The sequence below is a fragment of the Balearica regulorum genome, chromosome 3 (genome assembly GCF_011004875.1).
Source record: "Balearica regulorum gibbericeps isolate bBalReg1 chromosome 3, bBalReg1.pri, whole genome shotgun sequence".
NCBI lineage: Eukaryota > Metazoa > Chordata > Aves > Gruiformes > Gruidae > Balearica > Balearica regulorum.
In genome coordinates this window covers 92,679,815-92,707,002 of record NC_046186.1, presented here as the reverse complement: position 1 = coordinate 92,707,002, position 27,188 = coordinate 92,679,815, and the positions used below count along the sequence as shown (strand labels likewise).

At 47.6% G+C, this 27,188-nt stretch overlaps 1 protein-coding gene across 3 annotated transcripts in view; it reads left to right on the top strand.

The window, feature by feature from the left end:
- The window catches only part of MDGA1 (MAM domain containing glycosylphosphatidylinositol anchor 1), a 144,253-nt gene that overhangs the window by 43,754 nt on the left and 73,311 nt on the right, over positions 1–27,188 (top strand). For 2 of the 3 annotated variants that reach the window (XM_075750085.1, XM_075750084.1), the window contains exons 2-8: positions 3,593–3,732; positions 5,897–6,071; positions 10,433–10,629; positions 13,479–13,611; positions 18,834–19,103; positions 19,497–19,826; positions 23,104–23,397. In XM_075750085.1, the coding sequence (XP_075606200.1) occupies positions 3,593–3,732; positions 5,897–6,071; positions 10,433–10,629; positions 13,479–13,611; positions 18,834–19,103; positions 19,497–19,826; positions 23,104–23,397 (1,539 nt within the window). The remainder of the gene's footprint in view (positions 1–3,592; positions 3,733–5,896; positions 6,072–10,432; positions 10,630–13,478; positions 13,612–18,833; positions 19,104–19,496; positions 19,827–23,103; positions 23,398–27,188) is intronic. The other variant, XM_075750087.1, reaches the window with a different exon arrangement.

Sequence of the window (27,188 nt, the reverse complement as noted above, 5' to 3'; positions counted from 1 at the left end):
AGAACAGCTGAGATCATGGCTTCATCTCCAGCACCTGCTCTGGCCCTTCTTTTCCCTCCTAGGGCCTTCTGTGAAACTGTTTACTCTGACAGGCATGGTCCTGCCATCCTGTTGTGCTGGCAATGCGCAAACTGTCTGCATGCTGAAATCCTCCAGGAGACCTGGGATGATGTCAAACAATAATGTATTCTTTCTGTTCAAGCACATTAAAAGTGCAATTAATCCTCACAATGTCTCTGCCCATCTGTAATACGGTGTGGGGTGACTTTCCCAGCTTTTGTGTGCTGTGGCAGGCTGAGCCTGGAACCGAGACCTTCCCGAATCTCCTCTTGTGATTTAATGCAATCCCATAAGAGCTGGGTTGGTTTGTTGCTCAGCCCCCACCACTTCACTAATGTCAAGTTGTAACCAAAGGCAGAGTTTCCAGATTTCTATGCCATCTATGCGTGTGCTTTTCTCTCCAAGACAACCCCAGGCTTTGAGATCCCTTTTGAGAGATCTGTGTTCATATGGGGCTTAAGACATAGAAAAATGGTGGTTGTTCTACTGGGGACCTGGTGCTATGATTGCAAGAGAGATGTTACAGCTTAAACAGTGGGGATTCACGTAAGGGAATGTCTGTTTCCAATGGATATTGCTGAAAGGTACTAGTGATGGTAACACAAGCAGGTTAAGACACCCACGAACAAAGCTGGATGTGCACACCCTTGCTTGTAAGCTTCATTACAGCCTGGTGGAACTAGGGAGAATCTGGGAGGAGAGGACAAAATTATGACACAGGGCTTATCCCTAGGGTTTTGCCATAGATTAGTGCCATATAAGGATTAGTTTAAATAATATTTCTATCAAACTCAGACACCAACAAATTACCACAAGGTATTTTGGCACCAGAGCAGTTGCACAAAACCCCTCTAATCCTGTACCACTGTACCTAATGATTTTACTGTGGAAATTCCCCATGTAGAAATGCCTTTAGGTGAGTGACAGGAGAGAGTTGCAGAAGACAGGTTAAATTATGGATATGGGATGGCCAAAGGAAAAAGAGTCTAAGTTGTATACCATGTGGGGTACAACAGAGTGACTTAAGGAAACATTTCACTGGGAGCTAGAGCTACAGATAAATATTCTGATTCTCCTTGGGGTGGCTGGAAATTAGTTTTTGCAGCAAGGTCATGTTTGCAAAGGGAGAATAGAGCCACCAGCAGGCAAATGCAGCCCAGAGACTGTGAAGAGAGATCGTAAGAGTTTTGTTGCTGCAGGGTGCCAGGACCCCACTGAAATGCAGGCAGCACAGGTCAGGGATGGGGAGGAATATGGTACAGGATGGGAAGGGACAGAGTCTCTCTTTTAATCATAGAGCAGGGATTTTTTTTCAGCATCACAGCCTGAGTCTCAGCACTCTGAGCGATGCTCTGCAGTGCACATGGGGTTAAAGGTGTGATGGCAGGTCTGCAGAGGTCTGATCCCAGGGCTGAAAGGGATTGTCATTTGGATTAAGGCATACTGGCAAAGGTTATATAGGCTTCTGGATTACTCCTCTTAAAAAGCATTCATGATTTTTTTTCTGATAAGTCACTATTTTACTTAATATATTTACATACCTGTATGTATGTCCATACATGTATGTGTATACAAACACAGATGTATGTAAGCACATATAGATTTCTGCTTTCTCCTGGGTTCAACAAGACTCTTCTGCCATCCAGGCAGGGGAAGGTCACTCGTCTGCTCAGTCGTATCAGTGAAGCTTTGACAGTCGGTTTCAGCATTCCGTGATACTCAAGTGATGGCAGGCACGTTCCTGGGAGCCCTGCAGAAGGAGAAGACAGGAGAGGCTGAGGGATTTGGCTGTGTTTGTGACATTATATCATTCAAATACACATGTTGCTTCTGTTAGTCAACAGTTTGGACAGTAATAATGATTTTAACAAAGTGCCACCTCACTGGAAAGACAGAAGAGATGCAAAAAGAGGGAGTTGCTTGCTACACGTGCAGTGCTGTTGCCTGGGTGCTGGGTGGCCGTGGCAGGCTGTGGAGCCCCAGCAGCAAGAGCAGCTTGCTGCCCACTAGCCCTGTGTCCAGTCTTGTGTCACTGCTACTTGATCAGGGCATTGTGGTGACACCAGTTTGTACAGGCTGACCTCAAAGGCAAATGTCCTCCACTGCCCCAGCACAGCCTGCCCTAGGTCTGTGCTGCTGGTGGATTAAACCAGCGTAAATCTGAGCACCTTCCTTGGCCAGGTGACTGGGTTTAGAGCATTTTGATTATGCCAAAAGAATGAAGGGGGGGGGGAAAGAAATTGAAAAAGTAGTCTTTGAAGCTTCAAACTAACCTTGAGAAAAAAGTGCGTGCTCAGTTCAGCTTTAACAGGTTGTGCAAAATCTGTGCTTGTTTCAGAAGGCTTGCTAAAGCTTGTTGCTTTAAACCCTTTGATCATCTCCACAGCGGTTTGTTCATTTGCATTGTATTTCACTAATGGGAGCTAGAGCTGTGACTCCAGAGCTGGAAGTGTTGTAGCAAGACGGGGAGGTATCCCTGGGGGACTGTCACTGAGGCACTAATTCTTAGACATATTTGTGGGTTTCTCTGTTCCTTGAAGTGTGACTGGAGTTTTCCCCTCAAACAAGCACATGTGTCCCGTTGGGGAGCACAGTCACCTTCAATACATCTCAGCCATTTCAGTGATCACACAAACCCTTTTGGAGTAGGGCCCTAAGTGTCGTTTGCACAGGACTCTGGAGCAGAGGCATTTTTCTTTAAAAACCCCTGTTTTCCTGGAGCTTCTCTCTCCCTGCTGTTGGTCAGGGCTACAGTGGGACATAGTTGCCATTTGGGGGGCATGAAGTTTTTAAACTTTGTTCTGGGAACTTTCTTTCCACGTATTTTTCCACAGCACTGCTCTTCACTTGTTTTCCTGGCAGTAACTGGGCTCCGCTTGGAGCCCTAGCTGGAGAGATCCCTAGAGATTTTGAGTCCCCCGATCCTGCAGAGGCTGTTCCTCTGGCTCAGGGCTGAGGTAGGTTCCTGTGTAATTTGGGAAAGACTCATTTCTCCTGCAACGTGTGGTATGCCTGTTCTAGGGACGTGTGCTAAAAGCTGCACAGAGCTTCACGGACCTTTCCGTCTCTGCTTGGTAGTTATCCCAGTCCCCTGCAAGGTAAATCATAGTGGTCAGGCCTGTCTTAGACAGGCGTAGAGCAGTTGTGATTTGACCAGGTCCCTGCTTTAGCCGTTTGCACGTACTCTCTGGGAGAGATGAGAGCAGGGAATTCTTGGTCCTCAGCCTGTGCAGGAGGGTCCACCAAAAAAATTCCATATTCTGCTGTTCAGTGCTTAGAGCTGCTCATCCCAACACGACGAAAGGTTTTAAAATAACAATTGATACTAGCCACCCAGGAGATGGGGAAAATGGCTCAGTTTTATATCTCCTGAGACCTTTGTGTCTCATACCCAGAACTCTTTGGCTTTTCCCCTCTGTGGCTTAAGAGGTGGCTCTTCCACCCTGCTGTGGGAGCAGCCACCCCGGTCAGTGGGTGTAAGGGGCTGGGGTGCTGCTTGTTTCCCTCTTTACCTCTTCTTTCCTCTCCACAGCTCCTGCTCAGGCCCAAATCATCCATGCTGGGCAGGCGTGCGTGGTGAAGGAAGACAACATAAGTGAACGCGTTTACACAATTCGGGAGGGGGACACGCTGGTCCTGCAGTGTCTGGTCACAGGACACCCTCGGCCACAGGTAAACTTTCAGTCTTGCCTGTCACCTGTGCTCCCTGTGGCACTTCTTTGTAGCCTCCACATAAAGGCTGCTGTTAGTGTGGATGTGTCTATAGAGATACTGGACCAGAGCACGGTTCTGCCCGCTCTGGGACTGAGTGTGGTAGGAGTGGCAGCTGGTGCGTGCTACGAGGATGGATGTGCCAGAATACACTCAAGGGAGCCAAGCGCAATACGTGTGCCGTCTTGGCCCCCTTCCCTGATCCTGCCAAAGATACTCGTGCTGAGAAGCCATACATCTGCATACGCTAATCAACGCTTCTGTGGACTTGCTTGTGCGGAGCTACTTGGCTAAGAGGCGATGACAAAGGAGAGGGAGACTCAGCCAACAGGATTTGAAATGGCTTATCCATCAAAGGATATCCTGGAAACAATACGAAGGAAATTATCTGAGCCAGGCCAGCAAAAATGACCAGCCTAGGCTCGTGACAGTGATGAGCAGATGATAGCTGTGTACATCAGAAATGAGGAAGACGGTAGGGCTGGCCTTGCCTAAGAATGTTGAAAATGTGGGAAGGTGTTGGCAGGTTGTGAGGATTTGAGCCTGAGTAGCCAGAGAGATTGCTGGAGCAGAGCCTGATGCAGACAGCATGCTAGCGGGCAACGTTGTGGCTTGTCATTGCCTGGACATGCACAGGGGACACCAGAGCGTGGAACCAGGTGTGATCGGGGAGGCTGGAGCCTGTGCATGTAAAATGTGGCTTGTGTCCTATCTCTGCTCTCCCTTCTCACAGATGAATTTCTTCCCCAGCTAAGTTCTTATCCTAACCTTTGTTTAATCTTTTCTTTTCCCTTCTATGATCCAGTCATTAAAGTATGAAAATGTGGCCAAAATACTTAAATGAGGTTGAAATTGAGACGATTAAAGAGCTGGCTGAAGTGTCCTTGCAAACAGGAAACTCTGAGAGTCTTGGGGCTCTCAGACAATTTCATAATAAGCCTACAAAGGCTAAATAAATCCATGGTCATTAGCTCTGAAAGTCTGCTCAGCCTAGCGCTCTGGGAATGGGATGTAGACACTCCTGCTCTTTCTAGAGCATCAACATCAATCAGGTGGTGGTAGTGAGCTGTAGGCAAAGTCTGGGGGAAGGAGTCAAGGTATCTGGTCCATCTCAACTGTGACCGATGCTGAATGGAAAGTCTATCTCCTTTCTGTTGGCTGATCTTGCTGGATCTCAGTCCCAGAGCCTAAATGCGCACCGGTGTGGGAGACCACCAGTCAGCAACCTTTAGAAGGGAGGTTGCAGCTACGAGAAACCAATGGGCTGAGAAAAGCCATCTCTCCCTTTCATTTTCTGGACTGCAGAAAACAAGGGGGGAAGCTTGTATCGCCACTGCTAGGGCTGTACCTCATTCCAGACATAAGAATAATCATTCAATCTTTAGGAGTCCTGTCCTCTTGTCACCATTTACTATGAAATAACATGCAGCTCCGTTGCCCCCACAAGCCAGGCTCTTAAGACATGTAACATAAGGACAAAAAATGCAAGAGATAGCTTGAAATCTGAAGGGATTTTTTTCTTTCCTTTTCTGTATCTTTAAAATCAAAGTACAAGCTTGTGTACTGCAAAAGGATGACTTATAAAAATAACATACACAGGGGTTCCCTGTGGAAAAGGGGCAAGAGCCAGATAGCAACTGCATTTTCTCCCTCTTACTTAGAAAAGCAAACAGCAGAAATAGCCTTTCTGTCCAGAGAAAGATGAAAGAGTGTTGATTGCAATAAAAGCTCTGTAGCTGTGAGCTGGTGTCTGCTGCTGCCCTACCAGCCACATGGGGTCCCAAGGCTTAATGCTGAAAGTCCTGTGCTGTACAGGTAGTCATATAAAACTAACTAAGTTCTTGGGTTTACAGGACCAGAGCAGGAGTGGTAAATGTGAAGTGTCTCTCTGGGTGAACTGAGGGGTTATCCTGGACACTCAGATGTGGAAGTGATGGATGAGAGTCAGCAGCTGGTCTACTGAGACCAGCAGTTGAACTTTGGTAAGGTCTGGTGGTGCTGTAGGGCCCATTTTTGAGAATGGCTAGGGAGGTTGGGGAAGAGGAGCAAAGGCAGTGCTGCTGTCCCCTGGGATCTCCAGTTTGTGTCACCAATTGCTTGCATTTCTCTTGTTCTTCTCGTGCAGGTGAGATGGACCAAAACCGCTGGCAGCGCATCGGACAAATTCCAAGAGACGTCAGTGCTTAACGAGACCCTTCGGATTGAGAAGATCCAAAGGCTGCAGGGGGGCCGCTATTACTGTAAAGCAGAAAATGGGGTTGGGGTCCCTGCCATCAAGTCCATTCGAGTAGATGTGCAGTGTAAGTCGTTTAGCGGCAACCCAGACCTTCCCACAGTTCTACTGCATGTCTCTGCCTCGCTGCGGGGCCAGCAGGGAGCTGCATTGCTCTAGGACCACACGCACCTGATTCAGGAGCAAAGGGACTGGTGTGGTGTCCCCAGGGTCCCTTTCTCCTAGGAGATTAGATCCCTCCGCAAAGCAGATAGCACTGCCTGTCCATGTGAGTCATCTAGATGCCATGATGTCTGTCACTTCCAGAGGTCCCTAGCACTTGTCTAGGACGTAGCATTGTAGATGGCTTCTGCTTTGTCTTCATTTTGAAGCAAACCAATGCTTCTTGAAATTGGTAGTGCATCAGATGCTTGGGGCATTCCTGAAACTAGTGCCCTGTGCTCAGCATTGCTACCTCTGCAGCGTGGTGGGAACAGCAAAATACTCTGGGATGCACCTGAGACGACTGACCTGTGAAGGGATGAACATGAAGGAATCTGTGAGGACCCCTTGGTTTCAGTGACTCAGTGTTTCTCTGGCTGGTTGCAATGTCCGTCCTTCTTGTGTCCTGGAGATGCTGTTAGTGGTTCTCCACCTTGGGCCCCAAGTTTTGAAGGTTTCTCATGATGGCTTAGTGCTCTTTATTCTTGCACTGCTGTGGCCAGAAGGGAGGGAAATTAAACTTATTCCATAAGCTCCATATAGGAGAAATGCAAGATTTAAGGTCTAGGCAACTTGTGAAGAGATTTGCTCTCTTGGGGAAGATTACCATTCTGCTCATTGTCCTTGGCTATCCACTATTCCAGTTTTCTCCAACCTGAGAAACACCAAATCCTTCTTCTCACTCGTATCTTCTGAGAATGCCAGCAAGATGTTGATGCTAAAAAGATGGAAAGTATGATAAAGCAGCTGGAACTCTCCCAGAACCTGTCACCACCTGTTCACACCCTCCTAGCAAAACAATCTTCTGTGCTGAGATGCACTGTGGTTATCTGTCAGTGGAGCAATCTCCAGGCTTCAAAACCCCGATAGCTGCCTGGAGTCCGGGCAGAGCTTTGCAGACAGCAACTGCTGCTTGACTGCTTCCTCTTAGTCCTGCTGTCCAGCCCTACGGTGATGTGACCCTCACAAAGTATGCTGTAGACTTGAACATCCTTAGGCTTTGGTAGGTTTGTGATCTGCAGTTGTATTATATGTCTTGGAGCAGCTCCCATCTCTGTCCCTTCCTTGCCCTACCCTGTATTGGAGTAGTGTGAGCACCATCCTGCAGGCTGGGAAAATACACTGCTTCTGCAGCAGCCACTTTGGATAGGATGAGCATTTCTTCATGGGCATTGCATAGCTTTGTTTGGAGGAGTTCTGACACCCACCTATATCTACTTGCCTTCTCTGCCCATTTCTTCTCCTACATGTGGTGGAGACATATGAGAACTCTCCATTGCAAAAGGAACTTGCTTTTCTCAAGCCTCAGTGTGACACCTTGCCAGAGCCTGTGTCTCTAGGAACAGGACTGTGGCATGAATCTCTTTATGCCCTGAGGACGCTCCCTTTACTTCTGGGGTGCAGGCTGGAGCTAGAGTGATGTAGTGTCCCGTGGTCCCTCGTGCAGCTCTGACCTGTAGAACTATGGGGCTAATGGGGTGGCCAAGGGCTTTCTCATACTAACATCTACTCTGCAGATGGACTTGGTAATGCACCTCTGTTCTGCTCACTTGGTTTTTGGGGAGGAGACACTATTTTCTGCTAGTATTTGCAGTAGGTACAAGGGAACACATAGGAAAAGCCACAGGTTTTGTTGAACGCTCACCCAGGCAACCTTCAGCTGAATGAACCAGAATTTGAAAATAAACCCCTTCTTTCCCTGCATCCCAATTTGTAGTTGGAGGTAAGTAATCACCCTCATGTGAACCTTGGTGTATTTGACAACTAGTGCGAGTCCTCACTCATACTTTTAGTATTAGACCGCAAGGTTGTGCAGAGAGCGCGACTGGTGCCAGGATGCCAAGAGGATATTAAACTGGAAACACTAACCTGTGTAGCACATTATTCCTTTGCCCCAAGCGGGCACTGAGTGAGGTTTTAAAGTATTGGTTAGATACTGGCAGAGAGGCAGCTGCTGTTTGGACTATTTCCATGTGGAAGAAAGGGAAAGTAAAGAAAAAGAAAGAATGGATGTTTACAAGCTTACATTGCACATGAAACATCCCATGTGATCATCTCCATGAGCTGCCTTGGGCCAAATTTATCATTTGTGCAGCTCACTGACATCAGTGGTGTTACTTGTACATCAAGGACATACATGTTGTCGTAGGTCTTATTTTAGCTTTTCTCTGAAGGGCTAGACTTAGACCTGACTGCTACGAAAGAAGGCTGAAAAATTCAAGGGAGGAAAGGTTTAGCAACTGAAAGGAAGATGTTGTTTTCTGTGTGGGGAGTACCTGGGAGCCAGGAGACCTGAAGGGTGAGTATCTTGTTTGTTCAGTAAGGGAGGTGTTTTGCCATGCATCCTGCTGAGAAATGTAGCCTCAGAAGGATTGTAGCTACAGAGTTACCCATGTAAAGTGTGAACAAATGATGGAGGGTTAAGGACAAAGAAGGAGAAAAGAGGAGAGACTGTGCCCAAAGTCCTGGTCCAGGAAAACTTGGTGTAAAATTCAGTCACCCTGTGGCCACACGGAGATAGCACTGTACAGAGAGGAGCCTTTTTTCTCCACCTGTGTATGTTTTTCTTCAGCCTTGTTTTTTTGGTGGCTTTTTGTTTTGGGGTTGTTTTTTTTGTACCTTATTGTTCAGCTAATGGCTCTACTCATATCTCTGAGCTAGGGTGTGGTCATAGCTGACAAACCTCAGGTTCCATTACAATTGCTGTCTATGAAGCATACAGCTCATTAAAATATGCAGATCCACAAGTTGACACTTGTGATGCAGCAGAGAACATGCATTATTTGGATGACACGTTAGCAGAAACTCATTCCTACTTCCGCCTTCCTTTCTGGAAGTCAGATTTCCAAACTTACAAATCTCTAAAATAAAATATAATGAAAATTAGATGGCATAGGAGAGCAGGAGGTGATGACTACGTGTTCTTCTCTTCTCTGTTATTGTGCAGAAGACAGTGCTGGCAGCACAAGGGAATACTGGGTGTGTGTGCCTCAATTTCCTTGCAGTTGAAGGTGGGGTCATAAGACTGATGAAAATGTAGAATTGTTTCAGCTGAGGTCAACAGATGCCTTATATGACATGCTTAACGGCACGGGGACAGATTTCAGTTTGAGGGTCCCATCTTGTCAAATGGGATCTTTACATTTAATCCCAATCAGTCTCAAAGCGGTTCTGGGAGAAGAACCCTTCTGAGGTTTTCCCCATGCTTCCTTGATGTTCAAACATTGGTGTCTGGTGCAAAAGCCCAAGAAAATGATCACTTCTTTAGCTGGAGGGCAGCCCTTGGGAACAGTGTGCCCTGGGTGGATAAAGTATGCTCCCTGCAGGGCTATTGCTTGTGTCCTTGCAAGTGAAGTGACTGATAACCATGGACCCAGTCGTGACAGCTGCACGACTGGTACAGGTATGGTGAGGGAATTGGAAGGAGCATTTTCTGTAAAAGGAGAAAACAGAAAAGAATATGATCAGTTTAGGGGTGGGTGATAGGGATGCAGTGAGTAGAACTTGCTGAAGAGGGAGAGTCAGTATAGAACTTGAAAAGAAGAGAATACACAGAGGATATTTTAATAGGAAGAGGGAGAAATTGTACATACCTTTCACAGCATTTTGCATCTCGTGTTCCCATGGCACGCCATGAGACTTGCTCCTGTCTAGAAGATGACTGACTCTTCATCTCAGCTCCTTGATCTTGTCCTAACTTCTACTGACTTGAAGGTTTGTCATGCCCTTTGTGTGGGCATCTCACAGCCATGGGCTTAGCCCCATGATTTCAGGAGGGATTTGGGAAGTGGAAAGTGGGAGCAGAAGAAATGATGATGGAGCAGAGTTTCCTGGGATCCTTCTGACCTTTCACTGAAGTAGAGAGCAGTGATTTGGGGTATGGGGTGTCATTGGGGAAGGTGAAGCAGCCCACCGGTCTGAGAGGCGTGTGACAGGCAGGCAGTTTGCTTGAGGACCACATGGGATCTGCAGACCAGAGGGTGCTTTCTATTCTCTGAAGGTTGTGTGGTGAGTGGGGCAATTTTGGCTTCTCCTATCTGTTCCTGTTAGATATTGTTTGTGTTACCTGCCCTCAGATCAGCTCTTAATTCAGCAGTTGTCATCAGCCAAATGTGTGGGAGCTTCCCCTCTCCTCTATGGCGCCTGGAGCATCATCTGCTCTGCAGGCTGTACATGCAGATCAAGCTTCACTAACAACTGCTGCGACCCTCCTTACCTTCCTTCCAGATCTAGATGAACCTGTTCTCACCATTCATCAGACCATCAGTGATGTACGTGGCAGCTTCTACCAGGAGAAGACTGTCTTCCTCCGCTGCACTGTCAATTCCAACCCACCAGCTCGCTTCATCTGGAAACGGGGAGCTGAGACACTTTCCCACAGTCAGGACAATGGCGTGGACATCTATGAACCCCTCTACACACAGGTGAAAAAATCCAAACCTCCACCAGCTTGTGTTGAGCATCTTGCTGATGCAGGGCACTCAGTAGTGGGCAACATTTTTTTCCCTGTGTGGATTATGATACTGGGGAGAGGGTAGTGCCCGCTGCAAGGAGCACTGTCTCCAAAAGGGCTGGTAGAGCCTAGTTCTGCATGCAGGTTCCCAGGGGGCAAGAGGAGCAGAGCAGCAGGAGGGAGCATGACAGCCTAGAAATTCCTTCTTGGCACTGTCCCTGGGAGCAGATCACAGCTCCCCTAATGAGGTTGTGTGGCTGTTGGATGGCTGAGACTAAAATCCAAGCAAACAATTCCAAGATTGGGTCTCTATGTCCCATTACTGATTTTTATTTTTCTTAACTGAGCGCCCAAGCTCCATAAATCAGGGGAATTGCTTCCTGTTCAGCAGTGTGAGTGACTGGCAGGAATTGCTGTGGGATCCATGAGGGAAATGATGAAGAACTTTTCCTAATGGCCATTAGGAACAGAGGCAGACCAACTGCCCAGGCAGTTTCTGACTGTCGTCCTGTGACAGGGTATCCACATCCTTTCTGCTTCTCCTGCTTGCCTATGGTAGACTTCTTCCTATGAACGCCACTTTCTTCACGGTAATTAGCTCACCAACACAGCGGGAGATGGAGGGGAATTTTTCTTTTGCCCAGGCACTCTGGGCATGTTATCCTAAGCTGAGCTCTGGCTCTGAATGTCCTTCAGATGCTAACCAGCCCCAGTGCTTCCAGCAAGGCTGTTCGGCAGCATGAGGCAGTGATGGGTGGGAAGGGAGGGCTGAAAGGGCCCAGGGTGCCCGTTTCATCCCACGCACCTCCTCGCACTCCCAAAGCTGGGCCCTGTGAGCACATTCTGGCCGAGTTTGATTTCTGAGCGATGCTCCAGGCAACCTCTCAGTTAATGTAGTCGTGTTCATATTTTATTGAAACACGCCGTCTCTGTAGGTCATGGAAATGGGCAGCCAAATGGAAACATTCAGGGGGATGAAGAGAGGAGAGAGCTGCAGGTTAGCTGGAGATTTGCAGAAACGCTGTAGGTCAGCACTGTTGTTGGGCTCTGAAGAGAGCTTTGTCTAGTCCAGTGCTGTGTGGCATCCAACCAGGACATCCCTGGCCTTAGAGGAAGCCACCATGGGCTCTTCCAGCTTTCACTAAGCTCTGTGTAATTAACAGGAGACATTGCCTTATGAGAGGATGTCTTACGACTTGAGATATTTTCTTCAGCGAAATAAGGCATCTGGCAGAATTTCACCGTGTTGCAGCATTAATGTGTAAATGATCCAGCATCCTGCAGCTCCTGTCAGGCAACGCTCCCACCAGGATGGGTCTTTCCCAGCTCTGAGAAGAGGGTGTTAGGACTGCCATGCTCACACAGGCATGCCCTTACAGTCCTCTCCGTAGCACCAGCATAAACCTGTGAGTTTTATGTTGGTAAGAGTAGAAGTTAATGAAAACACACCTCTGCAACACTATTGGGAGAGGAAAATCTTGCTGGTGCTCAAATGAACTATGTTTAACAAAGCACCCTTCACAGAGCTTTGTAATATTGTCTTAGAGATGAATGGTATCAGTGTCAGGTTTGGGTAGGCTTCTACATTAAAAGGAGGTGAAGACTTTACTGTTTAAACTTTTTAAAACTTATTTACGCTGAAGTTTTATACACATTTACTCAACATTTACTAATCAATAAACAGGATACATATGACCCTGTAAGTGAGTAGCTGACATGCACATTGTAAATGCCATCATTTGTGCGGCATAGAAACAAATCTCAGGGGACAGGACTTTCACAGGGTTATTCGTCTCCTAGGTATTTATCTTTCTAATTTACTCAGTTCAGATCCTTGTTCTCTGCATATTAGCATCCCTGAGCTCATTGTCCAGTCCCTTGAGGTTGTCCTCAAGAGGATTTGTCATGCCGACACCTTCTCACATTTGCAGGCAATTATGGAATGGTTTCTCCAAAAGAGATTTAGACAAACACAAGGAGAACAACAGCGACAAGCTGTCGTGGGAAGACATATGAGTTGCAGGGTGTACAAACCACAGGATGCGTCTCAGAGCTTTCCACATTCCATAAATAAAAATCTACAGAATGCATTTATTGTTAATTTAACAACTTGATTCTGTTTCTGTAACAAGCCAGTAACTAATGGAGTGCCAGGGAGTGATTTTCTTTGTTACCATAGTATGAGAAAAGGCTATCAAAGTCTGTGCTGTCACTCTGGATTTACACCATCATAAATGAGATTAGAATCTGGAGAAGAGAGATCAGAAAGCTTTTTAGGGTCCTTTGAGTATTTCTCTGAATTATCACCCCTCCCTCCCCCCCCCCCCCCCCCCCCCCCCCCCCCCAAATTTTCACAGTGTAACTGTTGAACTTGTCATTTAGGCCAGCATTAATGCCTGAATTGGCTCCGATTTTACTTTGGTTTTGCAATGTTGAGACCCCAGTGACATCACTTGGGTTCCTACTGACATCTCAATGCGAGATCTCAAGGTCTGTTCTTGGACACTTAAGGTTTTTCAAGTTCCACAAGATGATTCTGACAGCAGTTGATGAGAAATTATGCCTAGACCTGTTCGGCGTGCTTTCAGGTTAAATGTCAGTTGGTTGCTGAGTGTTTTTAGAAATCCTGGAGGTAGAATCCTGCAAACATTTTGTCTCTTTTATATACAGCTAGGGGGGCTTGGAGTTTGTACAGTTCCCTGAGGTTTTGATAGGAGCTGCTGGTAACCTGTAAACTTTGGGACAGGTTATGGACTTGCAATGATGAGCTGTGGTTTGTACACCTCTGTCTTTTTTCCTGACTCTTTTCCCAACTCCTAGGGCGAAACCAAAGTCCTGAAGCTGAAGAACCTGCGGCCCCAGGATTACGCCAGCTACACGTGCCAGGTGTCCGTCCGCAATGTCTGCAGCATCCCTGACAAATCCATCACCTTCCAGCTCACAAACACCACAGGTAAGAGGGGATGCAGAGGGTCCCTGCAGCCCTTCAACCTCTTGCTTGCTCAACAGCCATTACCCCTCCAGGAGGGTAACACAGCCCCCTGTCCGGGGCCTGCAGCACCCCACGTTCACATACATGGCTGCTGGGATTACAAATCTTTCACACAGAAGTTTTGTGGCCAGGGATGCTCTAATTTCTTGTGGCTCTGTGTACAGTTGGCCAGGCCTGCCATGAGATCATTAAAACAGAATACGTGTAGGTGTTGAGGCACTAGGTAGTTTTTAATCCAGACACTGTTTTATTTATTTATAATTCTAAGTGACTTTAAAAATAGATTTGATACAGTCTAAAGCGGGGCAGATGCGGCAGGAGTTCTTACAAATAATTAATTCGTGTGTGACTGCCCTGGTTTGCCAGGCTGTGCTCTCAGTACTGCCCAGCTAACAGGCTCTGCTGGTGCCGATGGGCTCCTGTGCCTTCCCAATAAATGAATTGTACACTGATATTCATACTGGCAGTGCTTGAGTGCACCTCCAGTTGCAAACAGAATCAATTTGGTGCCTCTTGCTTGACCTGCAATAACTGACTGATAAGCGAGTATCATGTACCAAATACTTGCGAGGACCTGATTGCAACCTGTCCATTAAAAAATAATCACACACAAAACCAAAACCACACCCACAAAAAAACCACCCACAAAGCCCCCACATGTGTTGAATATTTTCAAATAATAAGTAAATGTCAGGAAAATCGCTTCCAGCCCTGGGGTATTCCATGATCAGAAAGAAAGGCATTGTAGTTGTTTGAATTATTCACCTCTCTAATGTAACACAAAGCAGTTTGCATCCCTTGTGTCATCTTTGTGCAGTGGAAACAGAACTCTTTTGATGTTGCCAACTGTTGATGGGGTATTGTTGATACTGTATAAATTATGTTTATTGATCTGACTTGAGCCCAAGGTGCTGAGCAATAGTTGCATCATTTTATGTAGAAAGAAGAAAACTAATGATCTTAAGAAAGTGAACTATAGCTAAAGTCAGAAAAAATATTCTCTATGTAGTAAGATCTCTGAACATGTCTTCAGCAGCTCACACCACTGCCTGAGTTTATCTCAGGATTAGACTGTAGTGAATGCTGGAATATTTCCTTTAAAAACTTATCTTGTGCTCACGATGAAGAACGGATTTCATACAGCTCTTCTTCCCTGTTGTGTCTTTACCTTTGAAGAGTTAGAAAATCAGATTTCTCTTCATGTCCACTCCCCCCCTGCCAGCCCAAGCACAGGGAAACTACCCTTCATTTCAGTCCAGCCCCTTTACTGAGTGAATGGGGAAAAATGTACTTTCAGGTTGTAGCCAGATCAGAAGCCAGTGATATGGCTGAATTTACACCAACTTCTTAGGTACTTACCTCAGGTCTGAACCTGGTCCACGTAGCATATATATCTAGTCATTTTTCTCTTGTTTAGCTATATAGTTACAGTGGAGCCTGATACCACAAGCTCAAAAGGGCCATGGAAAATGTGTTCCTAGCAAATTGCATTAAAAGCTGGAGGTGAAAATGAAGCTGGCATTGTGCTGTGAGCAGGGTTTGTGTTAAATAATATTTCATGTTAAATATACTTCTGTTATCTGGCTTATTTGTCCTGTAGGTAATATTGTGCATAGGTGAGAAAATATTTAAAGAAAAATCTTTAATTCTGTCCTCTTTTGCATAGGTCTTTTCTTTCCCTCTTGTGCTCATGCTTTAGCAACCTCTGTAGCCTTGGCTGTGCACAGAATCCTGAGCAGCTTTGCTCAGGATGCCTTTGTCTTTGCAACCGAGGATGGCCCAAAGGGCGCTGAGGTGCATGGAAATCGATCTCTTAAATATTTATAGACCCAACTACTACAGACCTTGAGGGGAATTAGTGGGTCAGGTCATGTCAGGCCAAGGGAATCTTCTCTTCCCGGTTCATTTGCTGTTCCTCAGCTGGTTCACTTTGGCTCTTCTGGCAGTGGCCTTTGGGCAGATCTCCATCAAGGAGACGTGCTTCTGCCCAGCTCTGCGTTAGCAGGTTGGCCCTTGCAGCAGGGGATGGGTTCTCCGTCCGCAGCCTTAATGGGAAGGAGGATTCGCCTGCGTCTCCTCTGTCCTGCTGCTGCTGTGTGGCTCTAGACCAGCAGGTTGGGTCTGCAGAGCCACAGGACCACCTCAGCACCGGGCTGTCATCACTTGCTCCAGCAGGGTCAGGCTGATGTTTTCCCCTTCCTTGATTTCTGCAAAATTAAGCAGCCCAGCTGGTTAATTCTCCTGCAGTTTTTCTGCAGCAAATTGGACTTCAAAGGGAATTGAAAGCGACTCTTTGTTTTTAATGGTCCCCTTGCTGCTCAGCAGACTCCGCCATCAGGTTTTCTGAGCCAAGAACAAAAGGAATTGCCACAGGTTACAAATAAATGAGATTCATCTCCTGCATAACAATGTCTGCAGACTGTTAACCTCTGTCTGCTGACAGGAGTGGGAGTGGGAGGCTGCACAGGCTGCCACAGCCAGGGCTCCATTTTGGGGCACATCATGGGAGCTTGCTGCCTGGAGCTGTGTGGGTGGCAGCTTTGCAGTTTCCCTGCCTCCCTCTTGCATGCACACACAACCTACCCTGAGGCAGTGCTCACACCAGCATGTCACTTTTTTTTTTTGGGTTGCCTTGCCCAGAACATGTCACTGCTGGGCGAGATGAGTGTTGTTCACGTATTTGCACATCAAACACCACAAGATCCCTAATTCTTAACCAGAGCCCGCGGGACCTCTTCTGGTTTGTGCTCCAACTCTGATGTCTTATCTCTGGACATAGGCTGGTCTCAGCCTTTCTCTGGCTCTGATGGGGATGGGTAGAGATTCCCAAGCAAGACGCTACATCTGTCAGCTTGTCTGTGTGCCCTGTGAACTCAAGCCCAGTTCAATGTCAGAGGGTAGGAACAGCTATTTGGTATCAGCTATGCTCATCTGACAGCCTGTTAGTGACGGGACTGTGTCCTGCCCCACCAAACCACGGTGAGTTGAGCTACTGTGTTCCTGGGCCTCGCTGAGCCTCATGACACCACCTGGAGCTTGGGGAGGACATACAAATCCTTCCTTTGCTGATTAGCTCGCATTAATCCTTGCACACTGTTTCCAAGATTCCAGCGAAGAGACCTGTCAAAGGCTCTGAGCGCAGGCTGTGGCCTCCTAAAATTCAAGGACTGCAACCGCTGGCCTCAAAATGACCAGTGCAGGTGGCAGAGGAGCCACCTTCTTCCTTAGGCACAGCTGGCCACCTCTGGCACAAATAGCGTGCGCTGTGGCCAGGGAGGGGACATTTGATTCAAAGCAATATCCCAGCATGGCAGTAGTTGCCTTGCTAAATTATGGTGCTGGTGCTGAGGAGAGAGCAGTTCTCCTCGCCTTGTTTGTATGGGCTGTAATTCAGAGATCCAACACAAATCTAGCACAGCTCATTAACGTGGGGTCCACGGAGAGAAGAGGCAGAAATAATGATGCTGTTAAATCAGGCTTCATGAATATGGAACAATGTCTTATTTTGCATTATTATGGCTGTTACTTAAAACATACTCCCCGCCTTTGTGCTGCGGACTGCTACTTTCTCAACTCTGTCTGGATGGAGACAGTGATGGTGCTGACAAGAGCTTTTAAAAGGCTTTTCGTGGGATGAAATAGAGAATACAAAGGGAAGGTTTTTTGATCAGTTCCTGGAGGGGGATGTAGTGAGAAGGGTGCAGAAATAAAATAAACCAAAACCCGTGCTAGGGTATTCAAAGGAGAGGTTGTCTAGTTATTTTGAATCAATCCCAGTTATTCAGTTGTGCATGAAAGACAATCTCTGTGACCTGGTCTATAGCCCCCAGGTCTACAGAGAAGTGTATCTGACACCTGTGGAGATGAAGGAGGTTAAGAGTGGATGCAGAGCTGCTGTTCATGGACTGTTATGGTGCAGGCAGCTCCTGGTCCTCTGTGTCAGGCTCTGAGCTGCAAGGGCAAGCCACTGAGCAAAGGCTTTGCCTCTCAAAGACATCTTGTTGGATGTGAAAGATGGAGAGGCGTATCATGGGATAGCTAAGGTCCTTTTTTAATGGTAGACCTTCCCCAGAATTCCTTTTGGGGATGGCAACGCTGAATGAGAGGAGGAGCAGTTTAATCCCAACTGTCCTTGAACATTAACAACTGTTGGATTCAAGCAGGCTCCTCTGAGCCTGTCCTTTCTCCTTCATCTCTCCATCAGGGTGGAGCTCTGGTGGTCAGGCAGAAGGAGCAGGCTGTGACTGGGCATGCACCTGGTGCTCTGCCTGACCTTCCCTTGGGACCGTGAGAACTGTCCAGTAAACACTGACATCCAGAGAGCTTCCCAGCATGCTTTCCTTCGGGTCCTGAAATGCTAAGCTCAATTCATGGTTAAGACTTCCCATGCCTTATGACAATGCATCTCTTGTTGTCCTGTTTTGTTTTTTTTTTCTTTCTTTCTCAGGGCTCAGCCCAGTGTGCTGTTTCTGTCCAAGACATAAGCAGACTAATTGTGGTACATACAATAGTGTTTCAGTAAAGGAGATGATACAGGTGCTCTAGTAGGAGCTATCTGTTGAGCTTTTTCTCCAGTGATGCTTCTGCATGGCCTGTCTAGAGTCAGGGGAGTGACAGGGAGAACAGAAGGCACTGTGATGTCTGCAGGGGAGTGGGCTGGATGCAGTGCAGGTAGGTAATGCAGAGCCACAGCAGCTTTCCTTTGTCCTTCTGCCTTGCTGCAGTTGTTTGCATCAGGAGTCAAGAAGTCCCTAGCCTTGGATTCTCCACTGCTGAATTTTGTCTGTGCAAAGGGGTTCATCAGGAGTTTCTTCTGATCTGAGTCCTAAGCGTAGAGAACCTACACTAACACTGCTAAAACGTCATACCTACCTTGTGGCCCAATCCTAAGCACTAGTGGTGGAGTGTTTTAGGTTTGACCTCTGTTCTGGGGCAGTGTGAGGTCCTGCCTGCAGTGTTTCTGAACTATGACAGAGCAAGGTGCTTTAACTCAAAGACACTGTAATGATAATGCTTTAGGTTCACAAACACCTTGTGTTTGTAATGAATTGCTGGATCCCCCCAGCTCTCCCTACTCAAACCAGCCATCTTTAAGAACAAATCCTGTGAAGTGCGAAGCTCTGCACAGGCAAGTGGGTCGGTCTTTTTCAAGCTCCGAAGTGTCCCTCTTTGTACTCTTCCAGCCCCACCTGCTCTGAAGTTGTCTGTCAATGAGACACTGGTGGTCAACCCTGGTGACAACATCACTATGCAGTGCTCTCTGACGGGCGGTGACCCACTGCCAGAGGTGGTTTGGTCTCACTCTCCTGGCCCAATGCCTCCCAACAGCCTTGTGCAAGGAGGCAACCTCACTCTCTGGAGGATCCGTGTGGAGGACTCGGGCTACTACAATTGCACAGCCATCAACAACGTGGGGAACCCAGCAAAGAAGATGGTGAACCTGCTGGTGCGGTGTAAGTTGCTCTTTTTCCCAGTGTATGGGTTTTCAGGGTGGAGGGGCTTGATTTGCATTTCTCCTGGCTGTTCTTGTACAGCTGAGGGTGAATGTGATACTTCGCAGAGATTAGTATTCTGGAGAAGCTGCTGCGCAAGTTTCTTTGCTCCCAGACCAGCAGTTGTGCTAGCACTGCTTGCAGCCTCATCCCAGACTGTAGCACTGTCCTGGGCTAGAGAATGATCCCAGACTGCCAGATGTGAGGCCCTGGGGATCTATTGTGGGAACATAACTGGGGGAGGTCTTGAGGCAGGTTTTGCATGGAGATGTTGCCTTTGAGGAGCAAAGAGCTGTTGTCCCATGCAAGATGGTTTGCTGTCCCTAACCAGTTTTGCACTTGTGTTTGTCCCAGCCATGAAGAATGCCACGTTTCAAATCACCCCTGATGTGATCAAAGAGAGTGAGACCATCCAGTTAGGGCAGGACTTGAAGCTCTCGTGCCATGTGGATGCTATACCCCAGGAGAAAGTTGTCTATTCCTGGTACAAGAATGGGAAACCAGCTAGGTTCTCAGATCGGTTGCTCATCACCAGGAATGACCCTGAACTCCCACCTGTGACCTGCAGCTTGGAGATTATTGACCTGAGGTTCAGTGACTACGGCACCTACCTGTGCGTGGCTACCTTCCAGGGAGCACACATTCCTGACCTCAGTGTGGAGGTGAACATCTCCTCAGAGACAGGTGAGCCTCTCTGTGGCAGCTAGGGACCCCAGGACAGTGGCTGACATCACTAGCTGCCCCCCACCCCTATCCCTCTGGCTTTTTTGAAGGACCTCTCATGAGCATCTTGAATCCCAGTGGGAAAAAGTATCACATCCTCAGGCAAGCATTTGGCTGAGACTGGAAATGAGTAATAGTTACAGATCCTCTGCCAGATGTGCTGTGCACCAAACAGATCTTCCTTAATGTTTTCTCCCTGGGAAAAGTCCAAAGTGCAGTCCAGTCAAAAGTACAGAGACAGGTTTAGAGTGTGATTGTTCAAAGGAGCCTCTAAATTGTGAAGGAAGAAAGAGGGGATGGTTTTTCACCAAATTTCAAATGTCCCTTTGCTTAGAAGGGAGTAAAAGAGAAATAAAGCTGCTCTTTCTTCTCTTTGGCATTGCTTATGAGGAATGTCCCTTTTTTCAGAGCTGTGGCCAGGAGATTGGTATCATCTGTCATAGCAAATTGTGTGAAGAGCTTTAATGTTTACTGGATTGCAATTGCAATCTGTCTTGGACACTCTCTATAGGAGTCCAAGTGTTATAAATGCCTCCCCCCTTTAAAATCAGGGTCAAAGCTTCACTCCATGGCTTGGTGAGGACAGGACTAATCCATAAGTGTGTTTGTCAGTCACCTTGAGGACTGAAATGCAGGGTCTCAGGGCTGCCTTTTTGCTTCTGGGGAACTGGTGGGTCCAGCTCTGCTCTCCATTACACCCATGTTATCTTGTTGCCTTTCAGGACCTCGAGTGTATGGCATAAAGCAACATTGGGCTAGTGATCTGGTGAGGACTCCCAAGGGGGCCAGTTGCCCACAGATTTTGTCCTGAATTTTCATGGAAAGTTTCTTCGCAGTCACTGCTTGTGCTGGATCCATTGGTCAGGCTGATCCTGGTCTTGATTCTGGACATTGCTCACTTCATCCCCCTAGCAGAAGGTGCTGTGACTGTGTTTGCTTTGGGAAGCTCCTCTCTCCCCAGAGAAATGCTGGGGCCAGCCTGCTCCCAATGGGACTGTGCCCAGTGCTCAGTAGCAGCCTGGAGACCGAGCCCTGACTGTGCCATGGACCTACTAAACACCAAAGGGTGGTGCTTCCCTTCTGCTGGCAGCCCTGGCTGGCAAGTAGGGCTCTCTGTGCCAGCAGACACCATCCTCGTTGTACCAGCGTGGAATAAAACCTGGGCAACCTCCCAGTCCTGGTGCAAAGCTGGCTCTCCTGACCTTGTGTGGCTGCTGCTGCCAGGAGCAATCCTTTTTGCCCAAGATCACTAGATGGCAGAGTGCATTTGTGTTTAAGACTGTAAGGGTAGGAGGCTGCAAAGGGCTGGGAGACCCTGCATGATCCCACCAAGTCTCTGTTGGTGCAGGTGTTGATCCAGGTCCCAGCTGGCCTCTACCTCAAAGGAGGTGCTGCGGTGGCAGGTTGCCTCGAGCTCTGGCCTGGCCGGTGGAGGCTGAGTCCCACGTGCTCATGTGGATGCTGCTGATGGGGAGGGACAGGAGGGCAGCCTGGGGTGTTGTCACGCCTCTCTGGCATCCTGGGCCAGCAAGACTGCTTTGTGACCCAGGGATTGAAGATGGCCATCTGCACTGGAGCAGCTCTTCATGCAGCAGCTGAGGCTGTCCAGCATGCGGCATCCCCATGAACAGACATGAGCTGCCTCCGACATGTGGTTCCTGCATAAAATCCCAGCGGGTTTTCCCCAGACCGCAGGATCAGAGCAGGAGGGCGGCAGCGGTGGCTCCATGTTTCCCTGCTGAGTGAAGCCTGAGCTCACTAAGGTGGCCGCCTCCACTAAGCAGCTCTGAGGAGATAGCTTTAATTAAAAAAAAAAAATCTTCAGATGCAATTTACAGCTTTTTCCCCTGGAGAAAATTGCCTCTCGCCAGGTGAGCAGCTGCTGGCAGTGCTGGGCACCGAGAGCGCTGTCATCCCTTTGCACTGTGCAGGACAGGGTGTGATGAGATTCCCCAGCCCACGGGAGACCTGCAAATTGAAAATATGGCCTCCCTGTTCCATAGGGAGGTCACTGCAGAGGGAGATTGGGCTGGAGCCATCCTAAATTTGCTCTTAAAGCAGCTGTGGGCCGTAACGTGTGCAATTACCATAGCACACTCTGCTTTGCTGGAGTTGAATTGAGCTAACGTTGGTCAGACCAGCCTGTTACAGCCTCTGCAGTTCTAAACTTTGATTTAAATGGAAACAAAGTATGTGGTCCTTGCAGCTATGGAAGTGTCAATCCAAGTGTTGCCGCTGTCAGTAGGAGAGGCTGAATGAGGAGCTTTCAGAAAATGATTACAGCCCTGTTTTACATCAGTTGAAGTGTTAACTCTGAAGCCTAATACAAATAAAATGTCAGTTATTATATGGGGTTTAGTACAAACATGCCTTTCCTCAGTTCTTGGACTTGGGGACATGAACAACAAAGCTCTTCCCACCAACACCTCTGCAGCCTTTAGCTGCAGTCATTGGATTTCTTTTGAGCTTTTCTTATCAGCAAAGTTTTTTTTGGTCAATTGATAGCTGGATTTTTTTTGAGCATTACTGTGCCTCCAGCTCTAGCCCCAGCTCAGCAGCAGTTCTGCTGTTCCCAGCCTGGCCTGGAAGCGATGCCTGAAGTGATCTTTGCTGGGACCCATCTCTTGCTCGAGTGAGCCAGAGGTAACTACTGCACTATAAATCTCAATGTAAAGTAAGCAAAGGCATTTAACAGAGCTGGCTCCTGGCTGTGATTTAGGAGTTAGCAGAGATCCTGGATGTCTGATAAGGCTGGAGATGAGATCTACAAGCACTAATCCTGTAAGTCTTAGTTTCGGTCTGACCCATGTAAGGGAATCAGATACCTTGACAGATACGACTCCTGTTTCTTGGTCGAAAGACGGCAGTTCTATTTGAGAAACTCACTGACCAAAAGTAGAGAAATAGATCAAAGAGGCTTTTGCCTTTGGATTTCTCTGTGCTAGCCCTGCTGCTAGATAGCATTTTGCAACCAGAGGGGTGGAAGCTGGGAGAATGTCCCAATACAGCTAGTACTTGCCATTGGGATACATTGTTGGATCTTCCTTGATGCCCTGCGGCTCCAGACCCTGTAGGATGACTTACATGGGCAGTATGTTCCTGTAGGGGTTTCAGTGTGTTAAGTGGAAACCTCTGGAGCTCAGAGCTGTTGATGTTACTCGAACACAAACATCTCAAGAATATTCCTTACTTGCTGGAAATTCACTGTAAAACGATTCCCTTCTTGTCTCCCTTTTAGTGCCACCAACCATCAGTGTCCCTAAGGGTCAGTCCACAATCACCGTCCGGGAGGGCTCCCGGGCTGAGCTGCAGTGCGAGGTTCGAGGGAAGCCCAAGCCACCTATCATCTGGTCCCGGGTAGATAAGGAAACCCCCATGCCTTCAGGGACAATGACGATGGAGACATACGATGGGAAGCTGCGCCTGGAGAGTGTGAGCCGAGAAATGAGTGGAACCTATAAGTGTCAGACAGCCAGGTACAATGGCTTTAACATCAGACCCCGGGAAGCCCTGGTGCAGCTCAACGTGCAGTGTGAGTATAACCATACAGTACCAGAGCGCCTGTCTGAATGCCTGTGTACATAAAAGCCTATGGAAGAAGCAGGGTTAACACAGTCTTGCTTTCAGGCAGAATTGACCTATCTTACTGGGCTGAGCAGACACATCACTTTTGTCTAGGGACCTTTGAAGAGTTTATGTTTAATTGGTCTGGCTACACAAGGCTAAGGGCAGGATACCGTACGGCCAGCGTTTTGCAAATGGAAGGGAGAGGTGTTGTGTGTGGTTGTATATAATGCTTTCCATTTCCCCATCAGTGGATGAGTGCAGAACAGCAGCTTTACCAGGTGTGTGCTTGTGTGCAATACATATGTGTAAAATACCTTCAGGGTATGTTAGTAAGTTTGTAAAGTCAAGCACTGAAAAGGTAGCAAATGAATGTTAATTAGACCATTTCCACGCCACAACGCTTTCTTTCTTCAGCTTAGTTACCCCAGCTGCCATTTCTGGACATACCTGAGACATTTTGCCGAGAAGCACTGCTAGGCAGACCCTAATAAGGACTGCATACTTCCAAATAGTTCTCATGCAATAAAGCTGTGAGTAACAGAAAAATGATTCTTAGCATATGGTGTATTGAGTGATTTCAGCGACGGGTGGTGCTCCCAGCTCTGCTTGAAGGCGATATCTGTGCACAAAGGTGAATGTAGAGGGAAGGATGCTGCTGGTGTCCGCCTTGGGCGACTATCTCCATCCTTTCCCTGCAGTGATTTCTCTCTCCCTCCAGAGAAGTGAGTGCCTGCTCAGCTCCCATGCTTTGGAGGTGTGTTTTGATATGCGGGGGTCTGTGCTCTCTCCTTAAAGACTTTGAATCAGACAGGGGTAAGGCAGCTGGTTAAAATGCCTTGGTCTGGAAAGAGCCATGACTGTAGGAGTAGCCCTCCCTGCAGACCTTGTCCCATCGGGATAGTGCCGTTGCTGAACTCTCGCAGAGTCCTCTGAGCAGCGTGGATTTGGCAGCTGTGGGATAGGTAGGGAGCAGGTCAATCTGCCCCCAGGTGCGCTGCCTCTGGGCTGTGACTGACAAGCCTCCACACACGGCACCGCAGTGCTCGTTAGACATGCTGCCACGCTCGCTCCCCAGGAAGAAGTGCGACCAGAGCGGATAACCTGGCTGAAGGCAACCAGAAACACTGCTCAAAGATGTGAGCTGCTAGGAGCACAGCAGTAACGGAGGTGTGCAAAGTCCTGCATGCACTTAGAATATTCCAAGATCCCCTTTTAAAATTATCTCTGTCCAATCAGGAGCGTGGCAGGAATTAAATTACAGGATGGGGACAGGCAAATGTGTGCCAATTTCCATGCAGGTAAGTATGTGTGGAGAAGCTTCCCTTAAGCAGGATGGAAATGTGTGGGGTCTTGCTTTAAGCTGTTTTAGAAGGCAGTCTGGGTCAGGTGTATGGGGCATGGCAGTGCATGGCAGGGAGGGTGACTCTTGGTCACTCTAAGAACTGATGGGAGATGCAGCAAAATCTCACTCTGGAACAAAGAACCACACCTGATGGTGTCCCCATTTTGGTGTTGGTGTTTGAAAGCTGTGTGGTCCTCGCTGACCCTCGTTGCCCCTGCAGAGGGAGCAGCAGTGCCAAGCCTGGGATGAATTCAGGCTTACTAGGTGGTCTGGAAGGGGATCACAGCCCTGAATTCTGGGCTGGAGCGGGAGGACATGACTCGCCACACAAGAAAGATGGTAGGTACAAGCCAGAAGCTGTTCTGGGGGTTGAGCCTTTGATGTGACCACCAAGAAGGCAAAGATGTGATGAACTTCTGTGTAAAGAGCAACTCAACGTACTCTTCCTATAGCTCTTCCCAAGGCCAAGCAATGCTTTATTGTGATCTCACCCAAGTAATAGTGGTGTGGTCCATGCGGCAGCCCACCCAAATGGCCCTCTTCCCTTCTCCTTGAGTTTTGTGTACCCTTAGTTGGAGCTGGGTGCATACTGAGTATTTGTACACCTGAGCTGTCTCCTCCTGCCTGGAATCTCTGGAAGGACCTTACGGTGGCACTGCCTGTTCTGTGCCTGAGCAGGCAGCTTTGCTTTCGGGGCTGTCAATTTGCTCCTTCCATCAGCATGAAAAACAAACTCTGAATCAAGAAAGTAGAGCAAGAATTGCCCTCATCCCCTTTATAGGCTACACCTTCCCTGCCCCTTTCCACTGCAAAAAAAACCCCCACAGTCCCTGTTTATCCCTCTCCTCCTTGCTCATGCAGCTGGAAGGAGGTGGGTGCTGCAGCGGGGGCTGCTGTGGTTAATTGAAATGCTGCTCTCCAGCGTGGGTAGCTCATTAGTCTGGTGACTTGCTCTGGAATTCTCATCTTCTTGGAAATAGGGATCGTGTGGCTCCTGCAGCCTCCGTGATGAGCGCTTCCCCCGTCTACCCCAGCCTGGCATCCCATCAGAGAGCTGCTTGGGTGGGGTGTGTGTCCACACGGGTGTGCGCACACGTGTGCATGTGTGTGTGCATGCATGCGTGCCTCTTTATGTGTCGGTGTGAGCTCCTTTTGAACTGACTCACTCAAGGGAAGAGCGAATTCTGGGTGATAATGTGGTTGTTTCTCTGATTTGCTCCAAAGCTAAAGTTGCAAAATCAATACAGCAGATCTGATTAGATGTCAGAACCTGTTTCTGTGTTTCTCTTTTCTTTTTCTCCCCTCACCCTCATGCATATAGTGCTGTATTGTAACAAACTAGCCCAGAAATAGGCTTTGCCAACTGCACTGCAGTAGTGGAAAGAGAATGAGAAGACAAAAAGAACAAGTCAGCTGTCAAAAAAAAAGTGTTTGGGCTTTTTATTGTTTTTTGTATTTTGCAAGCAGAAAAAGTTGCTTTCCTTTTATCTTACGAGCTGTAATTGTCTATCATCAGCTCTCTGACAGTCTGGATGGTCTGTTCCCTGGACTTCTTGGTCTGCCCTGTAGAGCTTTGAAAGATTAATAAGTTCATGAAAGTCGTTGCAGCCTTATAGCTCTGTGGTTAGGATGAAGAAATGTTATATACTGGTTAGAGTGAGAAATTGGGCTTGTCAGAACTCCTGGGAATCTGGCTACCACTTGGAGTGACAATTTCTTGTCGTCTTTCCCATACCTTCAAAACAGGAATAAAACTGACCCATCTCTTCAAGGATTTATGAGGCATAATGAACATAGCACTTTGAAATCTTGAAATCAAAATAGTAATGGAAGGGCAGAGTGCTGCTGTTAATAATGTCAATGCTATTGTTAATGCTATTGTCAAGGCTTTTTTCAGGAACACGTACTCACTCAGGAAAAATCCTAGCAGAAAAATGAATCCTCTGCAGAGGTGGGTTGAAGATCGGGGGTGGGTCACCCTTGTAGGTGAGATCGCATAAGCCTGTAAAATACACCCCGGGCTTGAATATGTGCAGCACTCTGGGTTTTGGAATACAAAGTGTCATTTGAGCCAATATGTATGAACAGAGGAAAGAAAGTGTGTATATGTGAATCAGTGAAAAGGATGCTACCCAGATACAAATTTAGCAAGTATATAATAACAAATTGTAAAAAAAAAAAAAAAAAAAAAAAAAAAAAAAAATTAGCCATGTATCCTAAAAGCCTGGTCAAAATAGCATTTCCATGAATTACAAAGATTAGTAGTGACTTTAAACTCTAGCTGTTGCTAGAATTGGTCTTTGAGATGACTGTCTTATCACGGTGAATATTACATTTGCTGTGTTAGAGCCTCTGTAACAGTGTGGTATAAATTGCAATCCTAGTACGTTATCCTGCTTGAATGATATTGTATC